General features: G+C 48.5%; 1 protein-coding gene across 2 annotated transcripts in view; it reads right to left on the bottom strand.

Annotated features, from left to right (window-relative positions):
- Positions 1-2,587: 2,587 nt before the first annotated feature.
- Positions 2,588-27,121, bottom strand: part of LOC129051290 (tensin-3-like) — a 157,757-nt gene continuing 133,223 nt past the window's right edge. For both annotated transcript variants that reach the window (XM_063718488.1, XM_063718487.1), the window contains 7 exons: positions 23,754-23,866; positions 22,596-22,656; positions 20,394-20,469; positions 9,280-9,409; positions 8,887-8,952; positions 5,306-5,410; positions 2,588-4,369 (listed from right to left, as the gene is read on the bottom strand). In XM_063718488.1, the coding sequence (XP_063574558.1) occupies positions 4,116-4,369; positions 5,306-5,410; positions 8,887-8,952; positions 9,280-9,409; positions 20,394-20,469; positions 22,596-22,656; positions 23,754-23,866 (805 nt within the window). In that variant the 3' untranslated portion in view covers positions 2,588-4,115. The remainder of the gene's footprint in view (positions 4,370-5,305; positions 5,411-8,886; positions 8,953-9,279; positions 9,410-20,393; positions 20,470-22,595; positions 22,657-23,753; positions 23,867-27,121) is intronic.

Genomic DNA, 27,121 nt, shown 5'->3' with positions numbered 1-27,121 from the left:
CTCCATGGGGCTCAGCAACATGGGGGTCCAGGGCTTTGCAGAGCCTCCCTGAAGGGTACTGTGGGGGAGAATCCTGTCTGGAGGGGCTGAGGCCCAATGGTGGGGAGAAAAAGGAAGTGAAGCCATCTTTCATCACTCTCAGCCATGGAGAGGAGGGAGCAGTGGGATCTGTCTACACGCTGCGTTCTTGGTGGTGACATTACAAATCCAGGGACACATATGTTGCTGTGGGCATTCCCTTAGACCATCACAGCAAGTCTGATACTGAAAAAGCTGGTACATCCTACTAGGGTAAGAAATTCCCCCACCCACAGCCCTCTTGTGTGACAAGGAGGTGGGGCACCCAGTGAGACTCAGCCCAGTCTCACTGAGTCTCAAAGTCTCAAAGTGGAAAGTCAAGGGTATGAGCCCTGTCCTGCACGGTCTCCAGCACAAGACACACTCTGAGTCACAGCTGCCATCGCCGACAGTGTACAACTCCAGAAGGCTACCAGGGTCCCTGGCCTAGCTTCTGATTTCTCTTTGGATCTGCTCTCTTTATCTCTAAAATGGGCTCACAAGCTCTCTCGAGGATTAAAATACCATAGTGAGGCTTCCGGCAGGCTGCCACACTGTGTGCGGTGAGACATTTTTCCTTCTCCTCAGGGACAGCAACCACCCCAGGGAACACTGACACGACTGCCATCCCCCACAGCCATCATCTGCCAGGACCACAGACCCACGGGGAGACCAGGGCCATGTGCTCCTCTCTGTGCTGAAGACGGGGCGTTTGTAATCACTTGCCCACACTGGAACGGATTCAAGGCCGGCTCTTTTCTGAGTATAGAAGCAGAATGTTACGCTCACACATCAAAGCAGGCACTCCCCTAACACAGGCCCAGATTGAAGGCAGCTGCAGAGGGCTCCATTCCAGGACGGCAACCACTGCTAGAGATAAATGCGGCTTAAGTCAACACTTTTGGGGTTTTTAACCAGGCAGGGGTGGGGATAGAAAATGCAAGGGCAGGGGTGGAAAAGAGAGTGCCGCAATACATCATTTTCCCAGCTAAAAGAGAATGTTTCAGAGGCTGCCAAACCTTCCTTAACTCCTCAAAGCATTGGACAGCTCTGAAGACTAAAGCCCTGGTGGGAATGCGGCTGGGACTCCGCCTTTCACCCGCCAGGTGGCGTCCAGTCCAGGGACCCGAGCCAGGCACTGCTGACCACAGGCAAGAGCGAAGGCTGCCTGGAGTAACAGCTCACCAATGAAGCATACCGGCCTCCACGCCAAAGAGAGGCTGAGGAGGGCTGCAGAGTGGAAGAGAGGAGGGAAATTCAGCAAGGATGAGTTTTCTATCCACAGGTGACTACTCTTTCTGAGGAACACCTTCTCAAAAGGACCCAAGCCTGGGGATTCTGCAGAGCTTTGATGGCAGAGGTGGTGATGGCAGCCTCGTGTCTCCCAGGCAGAACTTGGAAACCCTGCAGGAGTGCAGCAATAACATCAAACGCACTTTGGAAGCCCCTCTAAGGGAATCCAGTGTGCTCAGTGAGAAGGACATGGGAAGAAAAGTTTAAAGATGTGCAAAGATGCTCAAGGAGGTGGGTTAAGTGAAAAACTCAGGCTATAAAACAATGCACAGGCTGATCCTATTATGACAAATCACATGATATTTAGAAATCATGCCGAAAATACACCAGTGACGAGTGCTTCATCTTTAGACGGTAAGATGGGGGTAATTATTCCTTCTTTTTGATAATTTACATCTTCAAAAAGTATTGATACAATCTTAAATGTATGTAAAAGAAAGAAAGAAAAGCATAAAACTCACTCCATTGAATCAGGTACCCCAGACACGCCAGACAGCACATGGGGATGGAGGGGATTCAGGAGGAGGGGATGCAGATTTGAGGAAAGGCTCCGTGCTTGTCTGTAACTCAGGAGCTGGAATTCTCAAGAATGCTCAGGCAGTGGTTCAAGGGAAGGTTGCTGAGATCCAGTTTTGGGAGACGACTCAGATTCCGTGTGGTGGGTTCTGGGCTAAGCATCCGGATACCAGTCCTGAGCTCGCTCTGAGTCCTCCCCTGTCCCTCCATCTCCCTGGGGGTGCTCATGGGCTTCAGATATCATCGAGGCTGCAAGGGATGAACCAGGCGCTGGGAGAAGGCTGCACTCTCACCCACTATATCCCTGAGGAGTCTGGGCGTGACTCTGCCCATAAAGGGGGTCTCTGCTGCTTTATGAAGCCTGGAAGCAGTGATGACAAAGCTGTGAATCTGGCTGCAAAGTGTACCTGGCTGCCTTGGCGCCCTATCCGACTCCCCACCCTCCTGTCTGGGAACCACTCTCTCCAGGGTGTCCTTCCCACTCTGCCCTGTCTTTCTCAGTTTCTTTCCAGAACTCCTATGCACCCACTCCCGACTGGCTCCACCCTTTGCATGGCAATGCCAGACCTTCTCTACTAGCCCCTAGACCCAACTCTTGGTGACACAGAGTCCCAAGTGGATGCCCAGACCATCACCTGCATGGCTCCACCACCTCCAACCACACAGTCCACAGCAGTCTTCCGCCTGCTCACACCACTGGCTCAGAAGATGCTGCCTGAAAAATACACCAATGAGAATTGTGATTTGTAATTTCAGGGCCTTAGATATTTAAAGTTCAAATTGCTTCTCTAATCATTCATTCAAGAAACACGCATTGAGTATCTGCTGTGGACTGAATATCTGTGTCCCCTAAGATTCATACATCAAAACCTAATCCCCAGTGTGATGGTATTAGGAGGCAGGACCTTTGGCAGTGCTCAGAGCATAAGGGTGGAGCCCCTATAAGTGGGATTGATGCCCTCAGAAAGGAGGCCCCAAGGAGCTTCCTCTCCTCACCACCACGTGGAGACACAAGAAGGCAGGAGTTGGCAACCAGATGACAGCTCTCACCAGAATCCGCCAGGCTGGCTGCCTGATCTTGGACTTCCCAGCCTCTCAAAGTAGGAGAAATACACGTTTGTTGTTTAAGACACCCAGGTTATGGTCATCTGTTAAGGCAGCATGAATGGGCTGAGAGGGCCTCTAAGTAAAGAAGTATCTCCCTCTGCATCTTCAGGAGACGCTGAGGTGGCTGAGTCTTTAAGACTGAATTCTGTCTATTTCACCCAGTGATAACGGCAAGTCCTCTACAACATATTGATCTATACACACACGTTCACACACGTAATTCCACAGATTCTCTGTAAAGTTTCATGTAACCCCTAAAGGATGGTGAACACTCAACTGATTTTCTGTCTATATGTTTTCTACATAAAATCAACGTAGGTCCTTCACCACCTGTGAGTGACGTGCTGCAGGAGCCCAGCTTTCAGTTCCCTGGTTGTGACATGGGAAGGATAAAGTCTGCCCCGCAGGCAGGTCACAGGCTCAGCTGGGAGCCAGCTTGGGGACAACAGCGGGGCACCCACAGCGGGACTAAGCACAGAGCCGCCCTCCACAGCATGCTCCTCACAGGAGCTGGGGCTCCTCCACACTGTCCACTGGACTTCACTGCTCCCCTCTTATGGCATTGGCACAGAGAACACCCACCTGTGTTTTAGAACCCCTGCCTCCCACATGGTCAATAACCCTCCAGGCTCGCCCCTCCCTTGGCAAGCAAGGAACCTCCCAGCATCACGAGAATGACCTTTCCACAACTCGCTTCCCTGTTCTCCAGGAGACTCGGCACAGCCACCAAATCTTCACCTCAGGACAGAGCGCTGTTCACTGGCTCCCATGCAGCAAGGGACCTCTCTGGTAAAATCTACTCGCCTCAGTCTGGAATTTAGGATGCTAAGTCAGCTGTCCTCAGAGTCCCCATCCAGCTCTCCAAATTAGCCCCTTTCCCCATCTTGCCTTGCGCTGATTATTTACACACTTCACCAGCCACCGCTTCACCCTTCTCTCCTCCAGTGGAAAACATCACCATGTGATAGACAGAGTATAGCTATGCAGACGCAAACAGACGTTACTGGAAAAAGGGCTCTGTGATCAAAAAGTTTGATAATTGTTGTTTGATAAATCTTATGAAATTATTCTCACAGCTTTAAGATTCCAGTGTGCACTGTGATCTTTTGAGAGACAATGTATCATTTTCCAAGAGTTTTCAGCTACATTTCTTTTAACGTGCTGGTTATCTGGAAGGACTGGTGTGCTGAATAATTCACACCAGCAAAGAATACTCTGTTTACTTTACAGGCCAGAGAAAGGCTCTCCCCATCCACAACAACTTGCCCACTAGCCCCAGATTTCATCTGTGTTTTAATGTCCTTACCATCAGCATTCCGTCTGTGGGTCTCCACCTCTGGTCCAGGTGTATTTGCATTGCAACAATTCCTTGAGTTGAAATTCCATCCCACAAGGCCTATGAAGGAGCAAGCTTTTCCCCAGGGCAACAGAGAGGAGCCGTGTGCTGCCCTGGGACACACAATTGGTGTCCTTTCTCACTAACCACAGACACCACCTTCCTGGAGTCATGGGAAGCTCAGCGAGCCACAAAGATGGGGCGCTACTGCAGTTCTTTCCACAACACTTGCTTTTAGCTATTTTACATCTGGATGTAACTAATCTGACAAAAAGTGTTTTAATTTCTTTCCCAAAGCAAGTCTGATTCTCAGTCGGTGGTTGAAAAAGACAAGAGATCAGCATGACATGCCAGGAAAAGCCTCAATTCCCCTCCTTTGAAATCAGCCTCCAGTTGTGTCTTGTGGAGATTCCAGCACACAGCTGCCCCTTCCTTCCTTTCCTCCATCACGCTCCTAGCTATGACCCAATGTGCGTATTCCACAGGTGAACAGAGGACATGTTTGGGTGAGATGGTTTCATGAAAACAGAGATTTAAATGATATAGCCATAAATCAGGAACACTAGACTAACAAGCAAACAGAAATTAAAACAAGATGTCTGTTGCATTTGGGGCCATATAACAGTAGCTAGGCTGGCTGTGGCCAGCGCTTGGCATCCCCATATGCAAAGAGGAAGGGAGGGAAGAAGGGGGAATGGTCCCTGGCATTATACATACACACAAGTTCAGGCCAAGGAGCTCCTCGATATAACTTCACGGACAGCTCATCCACCCGTTACAGCTTCACGAAAAGCCCTGACCCAAACTCACCATGACTTATTCTCATGAAGACCCTCAAAACTCACAACAGTGTCACACAAAGGTGTGATTCTGGACCTCTGAGAAAACAGGGATTTTTTTCTTCTTAGCAGACTGCAAAACACTTCAGATCTTTGAGTGGGCTGTCTTCCCTGCACCCTTAACCTCCATAACTGCACACAAGATGACCACACGCACCTTCTCCATCTGCACTGAGGTTCTCGTACGAGTCCCAGCATATCAGTGGGTCTGTTGTGTTGTAGTCCACAATCACACTGTGGTCGTTGTACAAGTGTTCGGACCCTGCACAGGGCACAGGCAGCAACATTAGTCCCAGTGAAACCCATCACCTCCATCCACCGGACTCCACCATAAGGACAGGTGAGCAGCCTGACTTGAGCAGGAGAGAGAAGCCACTCCATCCTCCACCCTCCTGCCAGGAGCCACGACACTAATCAGAGACTGTGGAGGATTTTCCACAGATAGAACCATAGTTAAAACCACGAGGGGAAAGGGATAAGTAAGCACTGATTTTTTGCCCACTGTGTCCCAGGCTTGGACACTTCTGCAAAACAGGAGTCTTCAGACCACCTCACTGATGAGGACACAGAGGCCCGATAAGCTGTCTCTGAGCCTCAGAGCCCACAGATTTGAATCCAGGCTCCAGGCTCTCAGATCCACACTCCTCCCTTCAAGTCTTTTTAGGAACACCAAGGGGATTTTTAACACACAAGCCATGTATTTAAAGGTTTTTGCCTAAATCTATGACAATGAACATAGAAAAAGCATGATTATTTACATAGCTATTAAAAAGGGAAACAAAACTCCCATGGATGTGGATCTTGGTGATGGATCTGGACAATTCACCTTGATGATAAAGGGACTGGTTTCTTTTGAAATATATTTTTTAGGGAAAAAATTTGTTTTGCACATAATACTTGCAGCCTACTATACTTCTAATTCTCTTTTTAAAATGCTGGTTACTTAATGAAGAAATCATGATGGAAACTTAAAAATTCCTTGAAATGAATGATAATAGTGACACAAGTTATCAAAACCTCTGGGATACAGCAAAGCCAGTGCTAAGAGAAAAGTTTATAGCACTAAATGCCTACATCAAAAAGTCTGAAAGATTACATATTGACAACCTAACGTCAAACCTCAAGGAACTAGAGAAGTAAGAATAAACTAAACACAAAGCTAGTAGAAGAAAATAAAAAACAAAAATCAGTGCAGAACTAAATGAAATTCAAACAAAATACAAAAGATCAATGAAACAAAAAGCTGGTATTTTTAAAAGATAAACAAAATTGATAGACCATTAGCTAGATTAACCAAGAAGAGAGAAGATTCAAATAAATTCAATTAGAAATAAAACTTGAAACATTACAACCAGCACGAAAGATCATTCAAGACTACTATGAACACCTTTATGTATATGAACTAGAAAACTGAGAGAAAATTGGTCAATTCCTGGACACAGACAACCCTCCTCGATTAAATCAGGAAGAAACGGAAACCCTGAACAGACTAGTAACAAGCAGTGAAAATGAATCAATAATTTTTTTTAATGCCAATAAAAAAGAGCCCAGGGCCAGATGGGTTCACAGCTGAATTCTACCATCCATTCAAAGAAGAATTGGTGCCAACCCTACTGAACAATTCCAAAGACTGAGAAAGAGGAATTGTCCCTAACTAACTCATTCTATGAAGCCAGTATCAGCCTGATACCAAAACTGGGAAAGAATATAAAACACACACACAAACACAAAAAGAAATCACAGACAAATATCCCTGATGAACATAGATGCAAAAATCTTCAACAAAATACTAGCTAACTGAATCTAACAGCACATTAAAAAGATAATACACCATGATCAAGTGGATTTCATCCCAGGAAAGCAGGGATGATTTAACACATAGAAGTCAATAAATGTGATACACCATACAAACAGAATTAAAAACAAAAACCATATGTCATTTCAGTCGATGCGAAAAAGGCATTCGATAAAATCTAGCATCCCTTTATGATAAAAACACTCAACAAACTAGGCAGAGAAGGGACTTACCTCAAAATAATAAAAGCCATGTATGACAAACCCACAGCCAATGTCATGCTGAATGGGGAAAGGTGGAAAGCATTCCCCCTGAGAAGTGGAACAAGACAAGGATGCCTACTTTCACCACTTCTATTCAACATAGTACTGGAATAGTACTGCCAGAGCAATCAGCTAAGAGAAAGAAATAAAGGGCACCTAAATTGGAAAAGAGGAATTAAAACTGTTGCTATTTGCCAATGATATGATCATATACCTAGAAAACACTAAAGACTCCTCCAAAAGACTTCTAGATTTGATAAACGAATTCAGTAAAGTATCAGGTTTCAAAATCAATGTACACATATCAGTAGCACTGCTATACACCAACAATGACCAAACTGACAATCAAATTAAGAACTCAATTCTATTTAAGACAGCTAAAAAAAAAAAACTAGAAATATACTTAATCAAAAGGTGAAAGATCCATACAAGGAGAACTACAAAACACTGCTGAAAGAAATCAGAAATGGCACAAACAAATGGAAACACATCCCATGCTCATGGATTGGAAGGATCAATATACTGAAAATGACCATACTGTCCAAAGCAATCTACAGATTCAATGCAATTCCTATCAAAATACTAACATCACTTTTCACAAAACTAGAAAAAAAAATTCCTAAAATTCATATGGAACCAAAAAGGGGCCCAAATGGCCAAAGCAATCCTAAAAACAAAACAAAACAAAAATCTGGAGGCATCATATTATTGGATTTCAAACTATACTAAAAGGCTATAGTTACCAAAACATCATGGTTTAAAAGTAGACACACAGATCAATGGAACAGAATAGAGAATCCAGAAATACAACTGACTACAACCGATTGATCTTCAACAAAGCATACAAAAACATAAACTGGGGAAAGAATACCCTATTTAACAAACGGTGCTGGGAAAACTGGCTAGCCACATGTAGAAGAATAAGACTGGATCCCCATTTCTCACCTTATATTATAAAAATCAACTCAAGATGGATCCAAGATTTAAATCTAAGACCTGAAACCATAAAAAGTCTAGAAGACAACCTAGGAAAAACTCTTCTGTGCATTTGCTTAGGCAAATAATCCATGACTAAGACCCCAAAAGCAAATGCAACAGAACAAAAACAAGAAAATGGGACCTAATTAAACTAAAAATCTTCTGTACCACAAAAGAAATAATCATCAGAGTAAACAGAACCCACGGAGTGAGAGAGAATATTTGCAAACTATGCATCTGACAAAGAGCTAATATCCAAAATCTGCAAGGAACTCGAACAAATCCTCAACAAAAATAAATAATCTCATCAAAAAGTGGGCAAATGATATGAACAGACATTTTTCAAAAGATATACAAATGACCAACAAAACACACGAAAAAATGCTAAACATCACTAACCACCAGGGAAATGCAAATTAAAACCACAATGCAATACCACCTTACTCCTACAAGAACGGCCAGTCATGCCCAAGGCTCTCCTGGCTGAGTGGCTGTGAGCAAGTCACGCCACTTCTGGGGCTTACTGACACAAGTGGGCCTTCTTGTTCCACTATCCAATATCCTGAATTTAAATAAAATTAATCACAGAAATCTCCAAATATGCACAAAGGCAGGAGACTAGTACTACAGCCCCAGTGTAGCCATCATGCACCTTTCACCAGTGTCAACAAGGACCTCCCCGTATTCCACCAAGCTACACACCTTGAATCTTCTCAGGCGTGGCAGAGAAGACTAATTCAACCTTCCCATAGTCAGGAAAACGGTCATCTGAAAAAAAACAATGTGTTTTAACACATTTGTGGAGATGATTAACTGGAAAAGGATGGACTGACTTTGTCCTTTATTCCAACCAGTGCAGCACCACTCGCAAATCTGCAATAAAGACGCCCCATGATACAGAAAGTATAGGCAGTTTCATTGGTTATCCATAATTTTTTCCCCCCAAAGATCAGTGATCACTTTCTCCTGATTTGGGAACAATTTTGTCAGTAGGCTGAATTTCGGAAAGCGGGTAGAGAGGATAGTGAAAGAATCAACCAAGGAGATTCAACCACAGCTGCCCACCAGCACAGGGCTGCCAGCTCCGCGCCTCACCTTTGCTGGCATTGTCCAGATCCTCCTTCCCAAACACCAGCCCGTAGCCCTGCACAGCCCCAGTGTGAAACTGCAGGTGGAAAATGACATCACGGGTGGCCGAGCGGTATTTCTTGTGGTAGCATTTCACCTGGGTTAGAGAGACAAAACAAAACAAAACAAAGCAGCTGCAGCGGGGACACATGCTCCCGGCAAGGAACACACTCTGCGGAGGCCAGCACAGCAGGGCCTCCCCTCTGGACTCTGGCTGGGAGTTCACGCTTTGGAGTGGAACTTCAGCCCTGGGGGACAGGCGCCTGCAGACAGCTGGGGTGCAGGCAGAGGCACCACACTGCTGCTGCTGGGTGCGGGGCTCCACTGGAGGCTTCAATGTGTTCCCTGTGCTGCTCCTGTGGAACCACAGCTCTGAACACCACTATCGCTAGTCCTCAGAGAGGCCACACCTAAACCCTTTCAGACCACCTGAATGTGCCCTGTTTTGGAACACATCTGAAAAATGGAATTCCATGGTCTCTTTTTTCTAGACTTTAACAACTGATTGTGATAGCTTTTCTTTGATCTCAACGCTCCATGTTGCAACTTAAAGCTTTTTGTTTTCCAAAAAGAAGCAGCTGGTCATTACTGTGTGTACTATCCTAAATGATTATGTGCATGCTGTAATTTAGAGACAGAGACACAAAGAAGGAGGAAGGCAGAGAGGGAGACAGAGAGGGTGTTGGCATTTAGCTTCCCATGCCTGACTGTCCAGAGGTCCTGTCAGGGGTCGTGTGAGACAAGTGTTCAGAATCACCCTGATGTGATTTGAACTCAAGCTAGGGTTCATGAGGTCCCCAGGGTGCAGCTCAAGTACCCTAAATGATTGTGCCAATGAGCCAAAGGGTAGAGCCCCTCCTTGCAGATGCCTGGCATGTGGGGAACGGTGGGCAGAGCAGGCGCCTGAGTGTCCCGACCTGCCTTTATAACTGGGGCCCCCCTGCTTCTTGTGACCGTGCGCAGCACTGGCATCATTGGGAGGGTTCTCAGGCCACAGCTGGGAGAGCTGCAGGGACAGGGACACCCCTCACTCAGAGATCAGGGGCAGGACCACCAGGTAGTGGCACTTTCCCAAATCCCCAGAAGGTCGAAGGCCCTGGACAGGCTAGATTCTGCTCTCAGACCAAACCGTGCACAGGCGGGCACCTCCCCCACCCCGAGGCTGAGGGGTAGTGACTAGCAGAGACAGCCACGTTCCCGTAAAAGAGACTTTTCTTGGAGAGAGATGGCTTTAAAATATCACATGCCTCACAACAGTAAATGAGAAGCCACCGCAGCAGATATGATCCAGACCAGCACGCAGGAGAACGTGGCAGGGAGGGCTCTGTCTTCCCTAACCAGATGAACGTCCACCAGAGGAACAAAAGACTCAGAAGCCCAGCCAAGGAGGCAGGGAGCTGTGACTCCAGGCAGACCCAGAAGATGTTTACCCTTGTGCTATCTACAAGGAAAGGGACGGGTAAACAAACCAAAAAATATAATTAAGACCGTAGAAGGATGTTCCCTGTTGACAAACATGACTGGGTCTCCCTTGTACGGCCTGGCGCTGGCCAGGGGTGCCGTAAACATGGGGCTCAGACTCAGGCCTGGCCTCCAGGGGCCCAGGAACCAGGGTGTTTGCAAGTAGAGAGAACTGGCATTGTGAAGAATTGTTGCCTCAATTTGCTTTCCAACAGCCAATGGCACGTTGGCCACAAATCTACCACCTCTGTCTGAGACTGTCTGACTTCTCAGCAAGACTCAATCAAAGGCTGCCCTTGCAGGGATCCTTCCAGGATGTTCTGAGAGTATCTGGGCCCCTCCTTTGAGCTCCGCATGCCCCACACTCAGTACACTGACCACCCCTCAAATGCTTCAACCTGGGGCATATTGTAGAGATCCCCAGAGGGAGGTCCCTCTGGCCAAGGGTAAATCCACACATGCGTCCCCACTGCTAGAGATGATAGCACCCACCTCTCCCTGTCTGCCTTCTTCCCACTGGTGCCTTGCAAACGGGGAGTGAAAAGTGGTTAGGGAAGGGAAAAGGAAAAGAGAGGCCCCAATTCAAGCCAGTCTTGCTCTCAAATTTTATAAATATTTAAGGGAACCAGAGATTTAAAAAAATAAAAACAACAACACGATGTCACCTGATAGCTCACGCAGCCTGTGCTGACATGGGCACCAACATCTGCCCACAGGAGTCAGGAAATTCCTCAGGAGGCAGCTGTGGGCTCGGTCCTGGCAGGCAGGGAGTGTCCTGGGTGAAAACAGAGGGAGCTGTGGGCTCCAGTACAGGCCGCATAAGGGGCACAGTGGAATCTCCCCAACCGCAGCTCACTGTGCCCCTCCCGTCAGTACCGCCCCGCCCAGCGCAGGGCCTCCTTCCAGGCCAGGTCCTGCCCTCCCTCTTCAGGAATCCAGGATGCTCCCCCAGGTCCCCCCACTGCTCCTCATAGCAGCTACACACAAACACACTGCACCTCCCGCAGCAATCCCAGCTCCCTCCACATACCAGAAGGGAGGAGAAGGCAGGCCATGGTGCCCAGGAGGTACAGAGTGGCGGGAGATGGGAATCGGCCTGTCCCAAACAGGTTCCTCTCCAGGCCCCATATGATTCTCCTGTAAGATTCCTATTTTTCACAGCACAAGCTTTCAAATACTCCTAAGGCTCCACAGTGAAAGAAACAGCGGTCTATCCCACTGGCAGAGAACAACTGCTGCCTGAAATCACGTGGCCCTCCCTTCAGGGGTTTCTCTGTGTATTTTAATGCTAACTTTGTTTGCTGGCTTGAGATCCTAACGGCCTCATCATACACACTCCCTGTTTCATATTAAATCTCTTTCCTCTTGATTAAGGGAGGTAAACACCACCCCCTCCAGTCCCCCTGACCAAATCATGAACTGACTCCGGCTTCTTCTGAAAGACACGGAAAATCACAGGATTTTCCCTAACTCGGGGCTCCCAGCAACCACCATCAACACAGCAGGTCAGATCTTGAGACAAAATCCACTCACCAACCAGGAGCCCTCCATAGTGTGCAATAATTATGCGTTATCTACACCAACAAATCTTTTTAGGACCGATGGCAAGAGCTCAGAATTATGCTTGTAATACTTAACAGAAAGAACAATCAACATGGTACTTGGTACGAGGGCCCCCAAATGCCTCCCTTTAAGATATAATAGTAATGCAAACATTTCGTAAAGATTAGAGTGATTCAAGTCTATAATTTTCTCTTCATCCCTCCGGCTTTAACTTTATTTACCTGGGTCTCCCCAGAGTGTTTCTAGAATATGTTGATCCTTTGCCTTCAGATTTTAGAATATCTGCATTTAAAATAACAACTCAAAGATGTGCAGTCACAATTTTGTAGCATAGAAAAACGAAATAAGAAATAGCAAGCACTGCAACAAAGGCTGCGCATGGCCTGTCACCATGCTATCATAGAGCCAACCACAAAAGTACGTGGGTGTGATGCCAACATCACAAATCACTGGGAGCACTCAGATCTTCAGAATGTTGTAGCCTCTTTAGACTTTAAATTCTCTGACTGCAAAATGAGTGTTATGATATTGACCTGGCTATGTTGTTATAAAGATTAAATTAGCACTACATATTAATATAATTCATAAATCCAATAATGATATGCTATATTTATATGAATATATTATTTAAAGGGCATAAGCTTCTAGAGAGAGGGCACTTGGTACTCAAAAACATATAGGGTGAATGATGATCTCAGTGGGAAGGCCTGTAAGCACTCTTGCTTTCTTTTAGTCTGATGAGGCAATTCAGAAACCATCGCAAAAATTTATTTTCTAATAGTGGTGTAAAAATATGCCTGTGCCGGGCCAGGCGCGGTGGCTCACGTCTGTAATCCCAGCACTTTGGGAGGCCGAGGCGGGCGGATCACAAGGTCAGGAGATCGACACCATCCTGGCTAACATGGTGAAACCCCGTCTTTACTAAAAAAATACAAAAAGTTAGCCGGGCATGGTGGCCGGCGCCTGTAGTCCCAGCTACTCGGGAGGCTGAGGCAGAAGAATGGCATGAACCCGGGAGGTGGAGCTTGCAGTGAGCCAAGATTGCACCACTGTACTCCAGCCTGGGCGACAGAGCGAGACTCCGTCTCAAAAAATAAAAATAAAAATAAAAATATGCCTGTGCCCTTGACTGGACTGGACAAGTTGCTGGTGACCAGGAACAGAGCCCTGCCTTGACCTCATTTGCTCCTGGAGTACACCAAGTCGAAGGCAGACACGTGGAATTCTCAAAGAAGTTATCCATCAATCCAGTGTTTAAAGACGCTGATGACTTGCTTAACTTTAGGCCACATAAGTGTATTTTTATTTCAAACTCTCCATCAACAAGAGAAAAAGCACCTTGTACCAAGAGGGTCAAGGCTTAAGGTATCAGCCCCAGGAATGCCAGTCCCCAATTCAGAAGTCAGCCCTCAGGTTCCTATACTCCCCCAATGCCAGTCGTTGCTGGGCAGCTCCTATTCAGATCTGCTTCCCCTAAATTTACTAAGCAAAAGAGCAGAACCCTCAAAGCATCCCTAACAGAAAAGAGTAGCGTTCCCACTCAACGCTCCACTGGTGGCCCAGGCAACTGTCTACGTAGGCCTCAAGGAATCTGTGAACTCAGAGAATGAGTTACAGCCACATATTTGGAGGGTAGAAAGTTAGATAGCTAAGCCCCATAGGTCAAAGACTTAAGTCAGGTAGGGCCAAAACTAAACCATGATTTCTTCGCTTGGAGCCGAAAATGATTTCAGATGTTCGCAATATTGTAATTCATGACCTAAAGCAATTGAAAGGTGGGTAAATACTGGCTGCAAGTGAAAACACAACCAAGTCCACTATGCTGAGACGACAGCATGGATTAAGACGCAGCCCAGTCTAAAAGCGAGAGGAAAAGACAATCACAAAATAATGCTGTGGTGTGTCCAACAGAGATCTGTAGAAACCTCTCCTGGGGCAGAGTCTCAGGAGAACACTTTCATTTTCCCTGGCCTTATGTAAGTGCCCTTGGTAAGAAACAACCAGCAACAGCACTGTTTGTTTGTGAAAACTTCTTGAGCAGGCAACACCTTTGTTTACAAGTCGGGTCACTGGAGCAAGGTTCTAGAGCCAGCAACCATGAACACAAAATTCAAGTGGCCGTGGATTTGCCCAAGCAGGGGGAGCAAGACGAAGCATGTGTTTACAAACTCTGGACCTGAGAGCCGAGATCAGGGAGGCAGCAAGCCGGATCAGGCCCCTGGAGCCCTGCCAGACTCCTGATGGGCCCGCATGAATTCCTGAACAGGGTTACACAAGGCCTCGGCTGCCCTCTCCATGGCACTGCCCGACAATGCCATATTTACTAAACCTCTTGAGGTTCTGCCCTTTTGAAAGGAGCAGGCTTAAGAATCTGACTTTTGGCGAAAAGCACGTTGCAAAGATGGGACGGGTCAGGTGTGCAACTGGGAGGGGCTGAGCAGGGATGGGCTGGCTGTGTGGAGGCGAAGGCAGACGGCGAGTCACGGTCAGCTTTGCTGTTGCCTGCAGCAGCTCCACCTGCTAGTAACTGAGTCCAGGGAGTGGCAAGTGGGGCTCTGTTTTCCCAAGTCACTTTCTGCAGTTAGACTTGACTCTGGCCCTTCCTTCTCTGTGAACTTGATGACTGTGATCTTTGCCAGTAAGTCCCAGTGCAGAGGCCCTCATGAGGAAAGCCAGGCAGATGTCCCTGCAGGCAAGGCAGACACCAGAACCACGGAGGGGAAAACTCAAAGAGGACAAGAGGCCTTTCGAAGGAGGAGGATGAAGGATGGCTAGCCCGCCTGGGAAGCCACTTTCCGCCTTCAAAAGTACACAGACAGCCTCAGAAAACACCCAGACTGAGAGCACCAAGACATCTGCAGTCTTCAGGGTGTAAATCTATGCACATGCTTTCTGCTCCTTAGGATCCTCTCCAAGCCATGACTGTTGCCAAAAGAAATAAAACCACCTGCGTATCTGAACTTTACACAGAAAAGGCCCTGTAACTTCTTCCCCCACTGCAGCCTTCTCAACTTAAGGTGTGCTCAGTGAATCTGCAGCAGGGCACGTCAAGCAGTCACAGGGAAAAACTGAAGGGCAAAGTGAAGGCGGCGTGGGCATCCTGTGCTGAGCATGGCAGAGTGGGTCACTGGAAGGTGGGAAGAGGCTAGAGAGGATGAATCCGGCGCTACTCCTGCACTGCACACCCTCAGAACACCCAGAAGAAGCGTGAACAGGAGGAGAGGATGGCTCCCGCTCCTCTCTAGGGATGCTTTGCCAATAATGAGAAACGTGCAACCACATTTTTTTCTTCCTGTGTTGTTCCCTTAGATCGTTTTCAGAGGGAGTCAACAGCACTGAGATTTCTGGGCTTTGGCAAAAGATGCACTCCCGACTCTGATGGGAGCGCTGGCAGTGACACCCTGGGCTTCTACTCTCCAGGTCGACCACAGATGTGAGCTCTGCTGTGAAGCCACGCCTTCTCTGACACGCTGGAAATCGTCTCTCCCACCTAACCTTCAGTTCTTGCCACGGCACACCTTCTGCCATGCTCAGTTCCACCTGCCCTAGCTATCTGCATGCTCATCTCCCTGGAGGACCCAGACTCCTGGGAGCAGGAGCCCTGCACTGCCCACTCTCATGTCCACCACATCCTCTCATGCAGGCCGCACGCTGAACGTGCTCAGGATAAAGGCTGTTGACAAACCACAGCCACATGGACCGGGCTGTCAATGGCACCTGACTGCACTAGTAATCTTACTAAACTTTCTAAGAGAGGTTTATTTAATAAACAGAGTTGTCACAGGCTGAATGGTGTCCCTCTAAAATCCATAGGTTGAAGGTCTCAGCACTTCAGCATAGGGCTGTGTTTGGAGATGGGGTCTTCACAAAGGTAAATTAAAATGAGGTCGTTAGGCTGGGCCCGAATGAATGATAACTGGTGTCCTTGTAAGAAGAAGAGATGAGGACATAGACACACAGAGGGAAGCCCAGGTGAGGACACAGGGAGAAGACAGCCACCTCCAGGTCAAGGAGAGAGGCCTCAGGAGAAACCACCCTGCCCATACCTGGATCTCAGGCTCCCAGCCTCCAGGACTGTGGGAGAATCACCTCTGCTGTTTAAGCTGAGACCAAACGGTGAAGCCTGAGTTGAGCGATCAGGGCCAGGGTGGGTGGACAGTGCTGGATCAGCAGGGCTTGGGGACAGAATGGCGGGATCAGCTGGGGCAGCATGAGGCGGCTGGCGGGTTCTAGTGGCCTGAGGGACACACAGTCTGAATGCCAAGCAGGTTAGAGCCAGCAACAGGTAGAGGACCAGGAGGAGATGTCAGGCTGGAGAACGCCAGCCCACGGTGGCCTGGAGGCCAGTGGGAAGACTCCCAAGGGCTGCAGGTGGGACGCTGAGGAAAGGAGGCCACTGCCTCCTTCACCCACTCACGGCCCCTCTCCACCCCGCCCCACCCTGTTCCTGGGCCTGCCTCAGTTATCAAGTGCCAAACCCACACCTCCACCACACACCTTCCAAGTCCCACCCATGCCACCCACGCAAAGCCTCATTCCAACTGCTACAACAGAGATGCATGTAATGTCTACTCAGACCACACGCTTGGACTGCGGTGCCCACTACAGGGTGGGACAGGATAGGAGGCAGCACCATGGGGAGAGGGCCTGTGGGGTGGGTGGGGTGCTGGGGGTTCTTCCAGAGGGAAGAGGCAGTGGCTGCCCCAAAGACTAAGCCACAGTCTGGTCTGATAGAGGAAAGTGACCTGGTGATGCCGCAGGGTCACATCGATGCCGTTTCATCCTCCGCCAGGTGCTGTCCTGGGAGACTTATGCGACTGAGTACATTTAATCCTCACAAACCCTAAGTATGGTCTTCACTGGGCAGAGGTCTAACATTTCCCAAAACAAAATATGCAAATATGTAAGCCCTACAAAATCTCGTTTCAACCCTCCAAGACAACGACTTTCCTTGCAAGACAGACATCCTAACAACAGCATCAGCCTCTGTGGGTGCCTCAAGACTGGGATGCTGCATCTCTGTTTGTATAATAACACCCCTTCCAACCTGGAGCCAACTCACAGGACACTTCCATCTGAGTCCTCCTGTGACATCTCCCACCCCGTCTCATCAAGGCCTCTGTGGGCTACACAGTAGCAGCAGGTTCCCTCCTGCCAGAAAGCCCATGTCCCTAACAGGATCCCTAGGGCAAAAACTTCACTCATGGGCCTAGAGCCAAGCACAGGGACTCAAAAAGCACAAAACATTCAAAAAAAAGACTACTGCATGAATGACAGTAGGAAGAAGGGGCCACAGAAAATAATGAGGAGGAAGGAGGGAGGGAGCAGGGAGGAGGAAAAGGAAGAAGGGCAAGAGGAGGAGGGAGAAATATGTAAAGGTGGGGTGGGAGAGAAGAAAGGGGAGAAAGGAGGAGGAGGAGGCAGGTGGAGGAGGAGGTAGCTGGAAGAGAGGAGAGGAGCCAGGCACTTCCCAGGAGACTGCCCCATCCGCCTGGTCTCAGGAAGACCCTGCAGTTACCAGCCCATAAACAGCCCAGGGGAGAGGGCTGTCCCATGCTCTTGGTGGAGGGTAGGGGGGAAGCCACATCTTAGCCTCAGGGTCACCCTCCATGACTGAGTTGTTCAGCTGCCTCCCATGAGTCATCTTAAAGGGACTGGGTCATGGGGCCATAACTACTCATCACTGAAGATCTGGTTCGGGGAGCACCCGCCCTTGAGATGCTGCCTCCCAGGGCAGGTAGAACACTATGCAAACAAGATGAGGGCGGGTGCAAATCCTACCAGCATCGCCCCCAGCCTCTCTTGGCCTACTATTTTTTTTTTTTTTCTGAGACGGAGTCTCGCTCTGTCGCCCAGGCTGGAGTGCAGTGGCGCAATTTTGGCTCACTGCAAGCTCCGCCTCCTGGGTTCATGCCATTCTCCTGCCTCAGCCTCCTGAGTAGCTGGGACTACAGGCGCGCGCCACCATGCCCGGCTAATTTTTTGTATTTTTAGTAGACATGGGGTTTCACCGTGTCAGCCAGGATGGTCTCGATCTCCTGACCTCGTGATCCACCCACCTCAGCCTCCCAAAGTGCTGGAATTACAGGCGTTAGCCACTGCACCCAGCCCGGCCTCCTCTTTAAAGCTGGAACACTGGACCCAGTTCCAGAGTGGGTGGAGGAGTAAAGTGCTGAACATAGCCGGTGCTCAATAAAGACTCAGGCCCTTTGTCCAGCAATCCCAGGAAGTGTCCTGGGAGAAGTAGCCTCCAGGGTGAAGTCTCCTAGGAAACAAGCCCAGGGCTGCCTTCTGGACCACAGGATGTGAGAGAACACCAGAGCGGATGTCTCTCTCCCCTCCTGGTCCTCCCTCTCACTTCCAACCACAGGGATGCTGCACCATCGCTGCAGCACAGCACCGCTGAGGACAGACTTCCAGCCCAGGTCCTCCTCCTTAGGACAGTAGAACAGAGAGCTAAGGAAACGCGTCTATAAAAACGTATGATGCACCCCAAACCTCAGCTTTCTTGCCTATGAAATGGGAGGCAAGATGTTTATAAAGTGCTTACTCAATGCCTTGAAAAGGGCTGGGCCCGGCTGTTGTTCCAGATCTGCCTTCCAGGCCTGAAGAACCCCTCAATTAGGTGGTGAGCATGTGAAACAGGACAGAACTGGAGGCCCCAGAGGGACCCCGCTGGCATGGATGGGTTTAGACGGTCTCCACCTTCAATCCTCTCCACTTTTGATCCTCGCTGATTTGATTTTTGTAAGAATTCAGGACCAGCAAGGTAGGGAGTTCACCACCCACTAAGCTAAGATTTTACAATCTAGGGGTTACGGGGAAATTAATGAATATCCTCAAAAACATTGTACAGGGCATTTATAATACAATGAAAAGCTAATTCTCAATTCACCCTACTGCCTTATAGAAGTGGGTCTTCCAAGGCCATGAAATCTTTACATTCTATGATTCTATGCATGCTGAAAGTCATATATATGCCTTAAAAGCTTACCTTATTTCAGATAAAAAACTTTCCTAAAATTATTTTAAATGTATGAATTGTCTGTATTCAAGAAAGATAAAAGGCAAAAATGTAATGATGTAATGGCTAATCTCCTCCAAGAACCAACACACCCAAGAGTCAAAATTATCTGGAGAAATCATTGTTTTGACCATTAATCAAGCTGTAATTGCACCAGCTGTATTTCACACTTCGGCTATTAATGATACACAAATATTCTATTTCTGCACCCACACTCTGGGAGGCCTGTGATCATTTGAAGAATGCAAATTATAGTCAGAATACAGGGGTTCTCCGAAGTGAGTGGCCAAGTTAGGACATTAATTTCCAGGTTATATATCTCAAGGGGCTCTAGAATGAAAGAGAATCAAGAATGAAGATTTGTTCTGTCCCTTTAATTAAAATAGTTTTATTCAGAAAGTTAACTAAATGCCTTAAGGCAGTGGTCACCAATCTTTTTGGCACCAGGGACTGGTTTCACAGAAGACAATTTTTCCATGGACTGGTGGAGGATGGTTTCAGGATCAAACTGTTCCGCTCACTTCTTGGCGCCTGCTCAAATTATTACAGGGCTATTCCTAACCATGCTCTACTCACCAGACGCTTCAACCGCCTTCTCATCAACCGCCCACATCACTTGAGATGTAAACTATGGCTGAATTATCCGCTTCTCCATGCTAACGGCGCCTCAATATTTTTACCCACCTCAGATCATCATTCTCCTAAGGAGTGTGCAACCTAGATCGCTCGCACACACAGTTCACAATAGGGTTCGCACTCCTATGAGAATCTCATGGCACCGCTGATCTGACGGGAGGCTCAGGTGGTCCTGCTCGCTCACTAGGCCCAGTTCCTAACAGGCCACGGACCGATAAGGTCCACGGCCCGGGGGTGGGGGACCCCAGTGTTAAGATAAAAGCTACTTTTCATTCTTCCTACAGGGTACTTTTTTGGGGGGTGGGGGTTACTTTTTTAACACAGAATCATGATTTCAAGTCATCACCACTGGGAGAGTGGGGACACAGACACATCTGCGGCCACGGCGGGCACTCACCATGACATCTCCCTTCAGAAGCTGGGCCGGCTCGATGATGATGCAGATCCTGCTGGGATTTTCTGGGCCAACGTTGCTTTGGGATGAAGAAGAAGGCAGATCATTATGCAACTTCATAATTTCGTGGGAAGAATACATGTAGAGAAAAGCAACCCTACAACCAAAAACTCAGAAATTACACAGAATGCCCAATCAGCCCAGAATCTAATTCCTGAGAATCTGAATGAATCTAAAAAGGTAAAGAAAGCTCCCAGGCCATGGAGGGTCCTCATAGCATCATCACGGTCAGTGACTGACTAGAAGTGACTAAGGTCCAACTCCAGAGGCCCAAGCTTGGAGACGACCATACAGCCTTAGACGAAGGGGCCCAGGGTGGGCACAGCCACAGTTTCAGTTACAAACTGCGGGTGCAATTCCAGAGTGACATCAGTGCACACAGGGCCCACAGCAAACCCAGAAATGTGACAACAGCTCTTTGTGAGTAGTGAGATTTGTTACCTTTACTGACTTTTCATAAAATGCCTGTCCACATCCAAAAAGACAAAGAAAGCTCAGAAATATATACAAATTTGGGGGATGTGTGGCTACCTTTTGTTTAAAATGCAAAGGAGGCCGGACATGGCTCATGCCTGTAATCCCAGCAATTTGGGAAGCCAAGGCAGGCGGATCACTTGAGGTCAGGAATTTGAGACCAGCCTGGCTAACATAGTGAAACCCCATCTCTACAAAAATACAAAATTTAGCTGGGCATGATGGCAGCTGCCTGTAATCCCAGCTACTCAGGAGGCTGAGGCAGGAGAATCGCTTGAATCTGGGAAGTGGAGGTTGCAGTGAGCGGAGATCGTGCCAGAGCGAGATGCTGTCTCAAAAAAAATAAATAAATAAAAATAAAAAACAAAATGGAAAGGAGCGAGAAAGAAAAACCACAGTAGTGAGAGCCTATCGTAGGACTCTCTCCAATATGCTCACAGTTAACCTTCCCTATTCTTGGGTTCCACATTCATGGACTCAACTGACTGGGGATAGAAAATATTGTGGGAAATAAATAAAAAACAAAAATACAACCATAAAAAATAATAGAAGTTAAAAAACAATACATTGTAACAACTATTTTCACAGCCTTTACATTGAATTAGGTATTGTTATGTAATCTAGAGATGATTTAAAGTATACAGGAGAATGCTCATGGGTTATATGTAAATACAATGCCAGTTTTTTTTTGTTGTTGTTGTTTTATTTTTTTTGAGACAAAATCTCGCTCTGTCACCAGGCTAGAGTGCCGTGGCACGATCTCAGCTCACTGCAACCTCTGTGTCTCAGGTTCAAGCAATTCTCCTGTCTCAGCCTCCCAAGTAGCTGGGACTACAGGCACATGCCACCACGTCCAGCTAATTTTTGTATTTTTAGTAGAGATGGGATTTCACCATGTTGGCCAGGATGGTCTCAATCTCTTGACCTCGTGATCCACCCACCTTGGCCTCCCAAAGTGATGGGATTATAGGCGTGAGCCACCAAGCCTGGCCTTTTTTTTTTTTTTTTATTCTTGCTCTGTCCCCTAGCCTGGAGTGCAATGGTGCGATCTCGGCTCACTGCAACCTCTGCCTCCCAGGTACAAGTGATTCTCCTGGCTCCACCTCGAGTAGCTGGGTTTACAGGTGCACGACCCCACAATTGGCTAATTTCTGTATTTTTAGTAGAGACGGGGTTTCACCATGATGGCCAGGGGTTCGGTGGCTCACACCTGTAATCCTGGCACTTTGGGAGGCCAAGACAGGTGGATCACTTGAGGTCAGGAGTTCAAGACAATGCTGTTTTATAAAACACACTTGAACATCCTCGGATTTGGGTAATCAAAGGGGTTCCTGGAATCAATCCCCCTTGAAAACCGAGGTGCCACCATACTCCAAAAAGCAAATGGCCCTCTCTCCCCTCAAAATTCCAGCCCCCATGTCCTTTAATGGAGCCAACTGGTATGACAGCCCAAAGACACTTGTGCAGGGCAGGAGGGAGGGCCGAGGCGTGATGATGGAGCACATGCCATAAGAGGGTTTTCCCCACTGGACTCTTCTTTGGCTTCTTGGCATTCTTTGACCTGAACCCTCCCACCCTCTTCCTACTAGACAGGCACCTGAGGCTCAGCTGCAATTCCCTGAGCCATCCAGATCCCACAGCAGCAGCAGCAGCAGCAGCAGCAGCACTCACTAGATCCCGGAGGTGTACACAGGCTGCATGGCTTGGTAGAGCTTCAGAAAGGGCCGGCACACTGAAAGAAAGGCACAACTGTCTGTAGAGGCATGACCGGTACAGAACGAACAGGAATTTGGCAATCAGAAAGACAGAAAGGGACGAGGAGACCAGAAGACTGCACCTGCGGCCTTTGAGGTTTGGGAAGGCAGTGCATGGAGCCACAGGGTTGCTGCAGGAAAAGGCCGGACCTGGTCCTAGAAGCCTGCAGAGCAACACAGTTTGACCTTTATCCAAAGGGTGCCAAAGGCTCCTGAATTGAAGCCAAGCTGCTTCAAAACCAACTAGCAGCTTGGCAAGGTCACTCTGGCCATGATGACCCGGGAGACCTGAAGGTATAGATGTACTTCAGAGACAATAGAAACCTCTGAGCAAGTACCTGCATGGGACTGGCGAGGAGGGGCAAGGGTCCTGAATCCCAGCCATGTGCTGTGTGTGTCTGCACGGGATTGGGAAGGAGAGGACAGGGCCCTGACCCTCAGCCATGTGCCATGTGCTCCTGCATGGGACAAGGGAGGAGGGATAGGGCCCTGCTGACCCTCGGCCATATGCTCTGTGCACCGTTGGGGAACTGGGGATGTGGGGACAGGGCCCTGATCCCCAGTCATGTGCTGCGCTCATCTAAGTGGGACAGGGAGGAGGGCTCAGGGCCCTCACCCTCAGCTACATGCTGTGTGCTTTCCTGTGGGGTCATTTTAAAGGAGAAGGAGGAGACGGGCTCATGAGATGCATCAGGGGAGACTGGGTCACATTCATGCCTCTCTTACTGGGCTTCTTCCATAGCTTGTGACCTCAAGGCCAACTGCACAGCTGACCCACCAGGGCTGCAGCCCAGAAAATGCTTGTCTGCCCGAGTCACTGTGCATATACACAGGGGTATTTCTGATCCCCCTTGCTGGCTGCCAGTCCCTCCCCTGATTAAATAACTTGGCCCAACCACATAAACATGGGGCTCTGACCACTGAAGGGGGACACAGTCAATCGCCAGGGAGGCAGAGGAGCAGACCCTGGGCCCTCTCGGAAGGAAAGCAGAGGCTTATCTAAACTGAGGGGCCCAGGACCAGCTCCAAGTCTGGGCCAGCCAATCGCAGGTGCCATATCATGAAGGACACTCACCTCCACCTGTGTCGAAGTTGGGGGTGCCGTGGAGGATGACAAAATGCAGGAACAGGGGAGAGGCATTCATTTTCACCGATCCGGACGGGAGCCCACTGAGGAACTGAACGTACCTGCAAAACGGACAGCTGGGTTAGACTTCCCAGAAGTATCTTCAGCCCCTGCTGAGAAGGGAACTCAAGGAGAAACATCCTGGCTAGGTCTGGGGCTCTGGGAGAGAACCGGTCCACTGCTCACAGCCTGGGGTTGGTTCTCAGCATGGTGCTGCGCTCACAGGTCTGAGGGCTTCCCACCAGCGCACCAGGCACCAGGCACCAGGCACCAGGCACCAGAGACACCAAGGCATAACCGGCCTCTCGGCTTGAGCATCCCACACCTGAAAGGCCTCTGTGCCTGTCCACTGAACCTATCGCCAGGCAAAGCCAGGCCACAGGCCACAGGCCATCACAATCCCCATTGGTGAGCAGCAGGAAGCAGAGGCCTGGCACACCGGTGGGTGTGTGCTCTGTCACTAGCATTGTACCTATGGCAGGGTCACGTGACCCAGGCCCAGAACCACTCACTGCACCTGCTGCTTTCTGCTCATACTCGAGAGCCCTAAGAAAAGGCTGGAGTCCACACTCCCCTCGTGTCTCGCAGCCTGCCACGCCACATCTGATAAGAGGCTCTCCTTCCTGCTGTCCCTCTCTCTTCAGGGCCCAGCTCCAAAGGTGAAGGCCATGTGGGCCGTCAGCCTTTCTGAATTCTAGGCATCAGCCTCATGCTTCCAACACCGACCACACACAACTTCCATGAGCATTTGGTGGTCAAGAGGGAAGCTCCTACACTAGGAGCATCTGACTGCTGGGGTCCTCATGAGGCATGACATGGCAGCAGTGACCACAAGACAAGCCGGAGGCTTGCCAAGCTCTCTGATGCTTCCCTGGCCCGTCCTGCCTGTTGGTGCCCTGCCTGGCGTGGCTCCTGCCCTGAGGTCCCTCACCGTGGCCACTGCACCCACACAACCTCCACTTTAGCCTCAACACCTCTCATGGAATCTGTGTTTCCATATCTGTCTCCACCAAAGTACTGTACTCTTTGCAAGAAAAACCCAAACAATCAAAAACCCTGCAATATTTAACAATCTGTGCATCTCTCTATTGCCACAGCAGACTGAGGCAGGAAGTGGCAGGTGACTGTGTTGCCAGCACCTACAACCATACTACCCCAAGCCAGAAACGGCCATCACGGATCTTGTGTTAAGAAAAAAATCTCTCACTTACACTGGCAATTCACACCCAGTCCCTTATTCAAGCAGTTAAATTTGTATACAAACAAACTAAACAAGAGATTTCTGTTAAACATTATCAAAAAAAGGAAAACCCTACTTATAGTCCACCCACTAGGAAAATGTTTGAAAAGCGAGTTTGCTTTTAGTTCAGTTACAATTCATAGTGAGAAACAGGGCATGTCAGTATTTTCATCTTCCTGGCAGCAAACTTCTCTTCTGCTCTCTCAGAACAGGGCAAAACCTCACAAGAGTCTCAGAGGACAGAGACGCTCAGCCTGGAGACATGGGGACCCTGTGAGGCCAATGATCAGACTTCAGTGGACCTCCAGGCAGCTCCCACACGCCTCCCCTGCAGGGTACTTTCTACCCTGGCAACAAGACTTCTCACCCTCCGTTGTATGTACGCAGAGGAATGCATGAATTGTGTAATTTTAATCATGCAAATTTTATGCATTGTGGATTTCATGGGTCCTTTGGCTCCCTGGTTTTGAGTAAAAGTGAGGAACCACAAATCCCCGGATTGAGAGGCCTGAGTCACCTCCTCTGGGGCAGTTCCGCCCTTCCTCCAGCACGGGGCAGCTCTGGTCACTGGGAAATCAGCTCAGCTTGTCCGGTTTGTCAGTGGTACACTGAGTCCTACACCGTCTGGCCATGTGCTTGGGCGGTTCTGTAGTGACCATGTGGCTGAGATGGCCCTGTTCCCTGGGGGTGTTCTCAGTGCCCCATGTGCACCCGGACCAGGCATCTAGATGAAGTCGATGTTTGTTTTATGACTTCATGCAAACATGGAAGGCTCTGGAGTGCTGGGCCTGAGGGGCTCCTGTTCATGGCTGCATAAGGGGTCCAAGTAGCTAAGCCCAGAGTTAGCGCCAAGGTCCTATGAGGGGCAAACAGCCATCCTCCGGGAAACCACAGCCTCTCCCTGACCCAGGTCTTGTACCATACTGTGGTCACAGAGCTTCATTTCTGCTGATGTGGCCTCGCTGGAATTGTTGCCCCTGACACCAGACAAAGCACAAGAAGTATTTCCTTCAGATGAGGAGGGCCAAGCTGACAGCAGAAGCACTTTGTTTTGCCACGGGCTCCCAAAGAAGGCCAAAGTCCAGGGCCACAAGCCCAGGGGTGGTCAGAGGGGAAGGGAAGGAGGCTGTCACTGCCTGGGACCCAGGACTCCAGAGTCCTCTCCCCAAAACCAGTTCTCAACAGTCATCACCTCCCAGGTCAGTCTACAAAGGGCTGCTCAGGTGATAGCTTAACCAATCAAAAAGTAACCCCTTGGAATATAATTCTCATCTGTCCTTTATAGAAAACAACTTTTTATGCATCATATTTTCAGGTAAATTAAAGACATAAAATGCTAAGGTAAATGTAATTTTTTTTCTTCCTTCACATGCTTTCTTAATAAGATAAGATTAACAACAACAACAACAAAAAACCCAACATATTGTTCAAAATCCCAAATAAAAGCATGCCTTTAAAAAACATTTAAAAAATAGCAATGCCTTATAAAAACAACGAAGTTCACTGCAAATATAAGCTGTAGTGAATGCTATGAGATTGCAGAAAGATAGCCAAGCATAGGTGATAGCACTGAGTTTGTGAGTGACTTCCTAGAGAACCACCATCAGTATCAAAGAAAAGAACATTCAGGTATGGATGAAAATAAGGGAGGCCAGGCACGGTGGCTCACGCCTATAATCCCAGCACTCTGGGAGGTTGAGGTGGGCGGATCACCTGAGGTCAGGAGTTTGAGACCAGCCTAGCCAACGTGCTGAAATCCTGTCTCTACCAAAAAAATTAATTAATTAATTAATTAATTAATTAATTTTAAAAATTAGCTGGGCATGGTGGCATGCGCCTGTAATCCCAGCTACACAGGAAGCTGAGGCATGAGAATCGCTTGAACCCAGGAGGTAGAGGTTGCAGTGAGCCTAGACTGCACCACTGCACTCCAGCCTGAGTGACAGAGCAAGACCCTGTCTCAAAGTAAAAAAAGAAAAGAAGGGGAAACGAACATGACAGGACAGAATTGCACAATTAGTTCATCCCGCTGACTATGGAAAGGATCAACTTTAACTTCGTATACATGGTATTTATC

Source organism: Pongo abelii, chromosome 19 (genome assembly GCF_028885655.2).
Source record: "Pongo abelii isolate AG06213 chromosome 19, NHGRI_mPonAbe1-v2.0_pri, whole genome shotgun sequence".
Lineage (NCBI taxonomy): Eukaryota > Metazoa > Chordata > Mammalia > Primates > Hominidae > Pongo > Pongo abelii.
The sequence above is the reverse complement of the archived record's forward strand: the minus strand, read 5'-3'. Positions and strand labels throughout refer to the sequence as shown.